The sequence below is a fragment of the Apaloderma vittatum genome, unplaced genomic scaffold (genome assembly GCF_000703405.1).
Source record: "Apaloderma vittatum isolate BGI_N311 unplaced genomic scaffold, ASM70340v1 scaffold26486, whole genome shotgun sequence".
NCBI classification, from domain to species: Eukaryota; Metazoa; Chordata; class Aves; order Trogoniformes; family Trogonidae; genus Apaloderma; species Apaloderma vittatum.
In genome coordinates this window covers 4,377-10,045 of record NW_009721675.1, presented here as the reverse complement: position 1 = coordinate 10,045, position 5,669 = coordinate 4,377, and the positions used below count along the sequence as shown (strand labels likewise).

At 49.8% G+C, this 5,669-nt stretch overlaps 1 protein-coding gene across 1 annotated transcript; it reads right to left on the bottom strand.

Moving 5' to 3' along the window:
* Positions 1-347: 347 nt before the first annotated feature.
* Positions 348-1,409, bottom strand: PTAFR (platelet-activating factor receptor). Its single transcript, XM_009871493.1, has one exon. It carries the CDS (start codon positions 1,407-1,409, stop codon positions 348-350), a length of 1,062 nt encoding a protein of 353 aa, XP_009869795.1.
* Between the last annotated feature and the right edge of the window lie 4,260 nt (positions 1,410-5,669).

Genomic DNA, 5,669 nt, shown 5'->3' with positions numbered 1-5,669 from the left:
GTGGGAGCTGGGCAGGCGAAGGACCAGGGATGGTGCTATCTGGGCTGACACAATGGATAATGCACTTAGCTTCTAGCTTCAAAGACTCAGTGACACATTTCTTTCATGTAAAAGCAGATCATCTGAGCTGTTCTCAGCGCCCATGAGAACATCAGCCCAGACACTGCACTACAGGTTCCAGTTCTGCCAGTTGCTTGTGATAGAAGAAGCGCGTGTCCATTCCTCTGTCTAATGGGAAAAAGGAAATGTAATATCCTGGTCCTCCGTTGTGTCCCTCAGCACCTCTTCTTGAGAAAAGATGAGTGATTAACTCACACATCCCAGTCTGCAGTCAGAGAGGGGCTGAACTAGGTCTTGATGGCGTCCTCTTGGTGAAGGACTCCCTCGATCACTGTGTCTGTGGTTTGCCTGGAGCACTTGCGACTCCCTTTCATGCTTTTCAGGTTTTCTGAAAGATGCCTCTGGAACTTTTTGGTGAGGAAGCAGTAGATGACAGGGTCCAACATACAGTTCATACTCAAGAGGCACAGGGTCACCTGGTGAGCATCGTTGAGTCGTTGGCGCAACTGGCAGTCCTCCTTCTTCCACTGCTCCAGAACAGTGAGGGTCCAGGGCAGGTGCACTATGTGATGAGGTACAAAGCTTATGATGAACACAGCCAGCACCGCGCAAACCATCCAGAGCGCCCTTTGCTTGACATGAGCACTCTTGCGTTGCTGCGCTGCTTTGGAGAACAAGGTCCTGATAATGACGATGTTCCAGACTAGTATAAAAAGGAAAATGATATAGAAGAGGATGCAGATGATGACATGAATGGCGAGAACAGCTGAAACGTTGCTAGAAGTGTCGTAGTGCTCAAAGCACCGCGTGAAATTCTTCGAACCGATCTCCTCCCGATTGGTATTATTATCAAAAAGGTAATACAGACTGCTGCCCACTATTATGATCCAGATGGCTGCGGACAAGTAGATCCCCCTCCTCTGGGTGGTGAACTGGGCAGCCTTGATGGGATTAGTCACAGCTTGGTAACGGTTGTATGTGATGACCATTAGAAAGGCAACAGAAGAGTAGGTGTTAACAAAAAATAACCAGCCAGCCACATTACAGAGGAAGTTGGGCATGATCCAGTCTCCATGGTGGTGATAGTAAACAATCCACATTGGCATCGTAACCAGGAAGAGCAGGTCAGCTACTGTCAGGTTCACCATAAAAATCTTGATTTCGTTGAGTTTCTTGGTGGGGTATATACGGCAGAAAACCCAGAGCACATAGCAGTTGGCAACAAAGCCCAGAATGAAGATGATGCTGTAGAAAACAGTGAAGAGGCTGTAGCGAAACTCAGAGTCTATTTGGCAAGAACTGTAGAAATCAGCACTACCTTCAGCACCACCTTTACCCTTTCCAGACATGGTGCTGAGTGGGCACGTCTGAAATGGAATTTCCTGCTGTAGCTTTTCTTCTTACCTAAAAATATAAAGCATAAACCGAGCTGGTTGGTAGGGTGACACTGCTGAGCCAGACCCCCCCTTTCATTTTCAGCTGTCTGTGGCCACAGAATTCTGCTCCATGCCTTGGCTCCTGCCCCGTCCCCTTCGTCCTCTCTTTGGTCCCATTTCCACGCTACACTAGCCTTTGTGTTTTCATCCCGCGTTGTTTGCTGCAGGGCAGATCTTAGATCATTGATCTCTAATCTCAGAAGATTTTCCTGCATGAGGGTTCTTGGGTAAAATTATCGGTTACTCTGCTCCTTCTCAAGCTTCTTAAATTTTTACTGTAAGCAAGCAGGTTTTGGGGATTTCTTTCTCCCCTCCGCCCTGTGGTTCTTAATGCTTTCTAACCTGCCTACATTTATTTATTTTAATCTGGAGATCTCAGAAGTGAAACACTATCTAGTAAAAATGTCTCACTAGAGCCATTTCCAGAGTCACTCTCTACTTGTTTTCTGACATTTTCCTGCTTATACTTGTAAAGATTTTATTTATTTTCTTAGCTGCAGGCACTGTGGGTTCTCATATCCACTTTCATGGACTGCCAGACGTCTCTGTTTTTTTACTCAGTGAATGACGTAGAAGATGAGTCACTAATCCTAAAGGATGATGCTTTGTGGTGCAAATTTTTTCTGGACAAATTCCTGCACCTTCAGTACCATACGTGTTCTTGTCTCAGCTAGATTCAGAGATTCAGTCTAATCCCTTGTATAGTTTAACCTGCTGCTTTTTGCTTTTACCATCCAGAGGATGCATGTGCCTGTTCTTGGCTCTAGCACCAGGTCACTGCCTGACGCTGGGCAGACACTCGCCTCTCCGTGACACAATCCTGCAGAGCTGCTTGGTTTTCTCTCCCTGTTCCTTCACAGGAAGATACTACTGCAGGTAAAGCCACCAGCAAGGACACCAGGCTGCTCACCGAGGGTAAACCTCTTGGGTTTTTACCCTAATTTGCAGAATGTGGTGGTGGTTTTCCTTGGGAGTGAGTAAACAGCACCACTGGTCACAAAGCCTAAACTTCTCGTATGAGTTATGCTGGGGCTGCTGGGTGCTGCACGTTGAGATGTGCTTGCCTCAGCTCTGCCACCCCCACGGACAGCGAGCATTTTCCCCCAAAGACTGCTGACTCTGGAGCATTTTCCCCCAAAGACTGCTGACTCCGGAGAAGGCACCTTCTTGCCTCAAAACTTTCTGGATCTTCGCCAGCAGCAAGCAGTGGCGTGAGCCCCCATCTCGCCCCCTCGGGGTTGAGTGTCCCTGTGCCCATGCGATGGTTCCTCATTTACACACTTGCCCACTTGCAGTTTTTCTCTGCAAAAGGGGAAGTTGGGTGTAGCTCAAGCAAGCTCTCCCTTTCTTCAGAAAACTCTGCAATGCCCTGCAATGCCCTTGATATTTCTTTCCAGTTGTTAGGAAAGGAAGGCAACAGTCACAGAGAGACACAACTTGTCCCTGGACCTGCACAGGCTGCCGCGTGCTGGGCAGCACTGGGGCTGAGTGTCTTTAAACTCAGACTTTCAGCCACGTTTGGTGTGAGTTAAGGAGCAGCTCTGGCAGCACTAGCAGTTGGCCGGGTGACACATGTAACCATCCTCTTTCTCCTCGATCTCTGCCGCCCTGCAGAGAACCCACTGATCTCTAAGGGGTAGTAGCTGATTCAGGCAGCAATAGCCAGGAGGTGAGGATGGTCAGAGCTGTGACGCCTCGGGCGCTGGCCACAGAGGTCTGGCACCAACCTGAGGAGCAACACGTCACTCCTCGCTGCCTTCCAGAGAGGTCCCGGAGCAGGCAGGGGCCCCTGCTCTGTTCCCTCTTCTACCTCTGATTAGGCAGAACCCAAGGCAAGTCCTACTGGTCATCTCACGCATCTATTCCCATACTCTCATCTAGGCATGAAAAGCGGTAACTGTCAGAACACAGCCTTAAATAAACGTCTGTGTCTGAGCACAGCTCTCCCAGCCGCTGTGGGACCACTTCTGGTAAGGACGTACCCCTCAGCTCAGGAGGGCACCTCACAGACGCAGACATTCAGGGAAGGAGGAACCTGTGCAGGGGCAAGAGAAACTAGCGGAGAGCTTTGTGTTTGACACACTATTAGGGGGAAAAAAATGAAAAAAGTCCTAATTTCCTAAGATCATTAGAGACCTTAAGGTGTTTTGTTTTTTTTTTTTCAAATCTGCATCATAAACGCAGTGTTCTGACAGTCTGCCAACTTCAGCAAACAGTTCTGGGGCTTGGGGCTGGAATCTTTACAATGAAAGGTGCTCTGTCGCTGTAGCACCAGACTCGAATATACCAGTAGTGGAGGAAAAAAAGAAAAAGATGATGCATCCCACTGGCAGAATTCACAAGGAGAAGTGCCCACATCTGATATGTAGACACAATTGATTATGATTTATAAAATCCCGTTAGACTGTGCCATGAAGGACTGTCCATCTATCCCTCCGTTTCTGGTGCTGTTTGTGGCCAGGGCAGCCTCCAAGCTCTGCCCAGGAGCTCTGGTGAACTTCCCTGGTGGAGTCTCCAGGCCTGCCCATCAGTTGCCAGGTTTAGCAGATGGGGTGGAAGGGAGAGCAAACCCGCCCGTCCCCCTGGACTGCAAAGTCCTGCACAGGAGATGGGTTTGAGCTGCACTCAGACATGGAATGATCAATGCAGGGACGCGCTTTACATTGTTAAGTCTGCCAGAAGACTGGCAGAGGTGGGCTGTGGGAGGTGGCAGTGCCAGCTCCTGGCCCCAACAGCACTTGGTTGAGCTCATCTATTTTTGCATTCGTAGGCTGTGCAGTGCCAATGCCAAGGTCCTTCAAGGAATCCTAGAATCATAGAATGGTCAAGGTTGGAAGGGACCTTGAAGATCATTTCGTTCTAAACTCCCTGCCACGGGCAGGGACACCTCTCTCCCACCAGCTCAGATTGCTCCAAGCCCCATCCAACCTGGCCTTGAACCCTTCCAGGGATGGAGCATCTACAACCTCTTTGGACAACCTGTGCCAGTGCTTCACCACACTCATGGTAAAGAATTTATTCTTTATATCTAATCTAAATCTATTTAGATTAAAGGGGCTATTGCCCCTTGTCCTATCACCACAGGCCCCCGTAAAAAGCCCTTCTCCAGCTTTCCTGTAGCCCCTTGCATGTACTGGCAGGCTGCTATTAGGTCACCCCGGAGCCTTCTCTTCTCCAAGCTGAATAACCCCAGCTGCCTCAGCCTGTCCTCACTGCAGAGGTTCTCCAGCCTCCTCTGGACCCGCTCCCACAGATCCATGTCCCTTTTCATACCATGGGCTCCAGAAATGGAGGCAGTACTCCAGGTGGGGTCTCAGCAGAGCAGAGCAGAGGGGGACAATCCCCTCCCTCGCCCTGCTGGCCACACTCCTTTGGAGGCAGCCCAGGACATGATCCACTTTTTGTGGGCTGCAGGTGCCCACTGCCGGCTCCTGTTGAGCCTCAAGTCCACTAACACACCCAAGACCTTCTCCTCAGGGCTGCAATCACAAGAGACTTGTTTTTCCCTTCTCCCTTGTTAAGCCAGATCTACAAAATACAGCCAGACAAGAGCGTGGCACCGTTCCTCACTAAATTTACTCAGTACCCACTTCCCTCTTCAGCCCAAGGAACTCGAGCTCACGTCTCCCGTATACTTGTGAGATGTCCTAAGCCCTAGACTCTGGAGTACCGTGTGAGGGATCCCACCCAGCCTCTCCAGCTGAAGCAGTTCCCCTTTGTATAAAATACATAAATATTGTCCCTGCCATCAGAAGGGAGAACAGGCACAGTGGTGACGGTGCGGGGTGGCGAGAGGGTTCCTGTTCTCTGCTGCAGCAGCTGCGCTGCCTTACCAAAATCCCTGGTGACTCAAGCCCACGCCACTTGTACACTTGTACACCTGTACACCAGCCAATAAACCTGAGCGGTTCCTATCATCAGCTCCACTGGATGCAGAACTAGAGGTGGAAGTAACCGGCCACACAACAGAGCATGGCTGGGACAGCTGCGGACTCTGCTCCCACCCCACACTCTCTCCCATAGGACCTGCTCTCCCAGTAAAGATTTAATGGCTCATGGCTGCAAGGTGGAAAGACCACACTAACACAAGCTATGCCATCAATAAAAATACATTCCAAGAGGAGCAGTACTAATAAAGTGTATTTTCTGCCTACCACAGTCAAAAGGATTCAG

What these genes read in the sequence shown, in the direction of transcription:
- PTAFR (XM_009871493.1), bottom strand. Translation starts at nt 1,409, where the DNA reads ATGTCTGGAAAGGGTAAAGGTGGTGCTGAAGGTAGTGCTGATTTCTAC.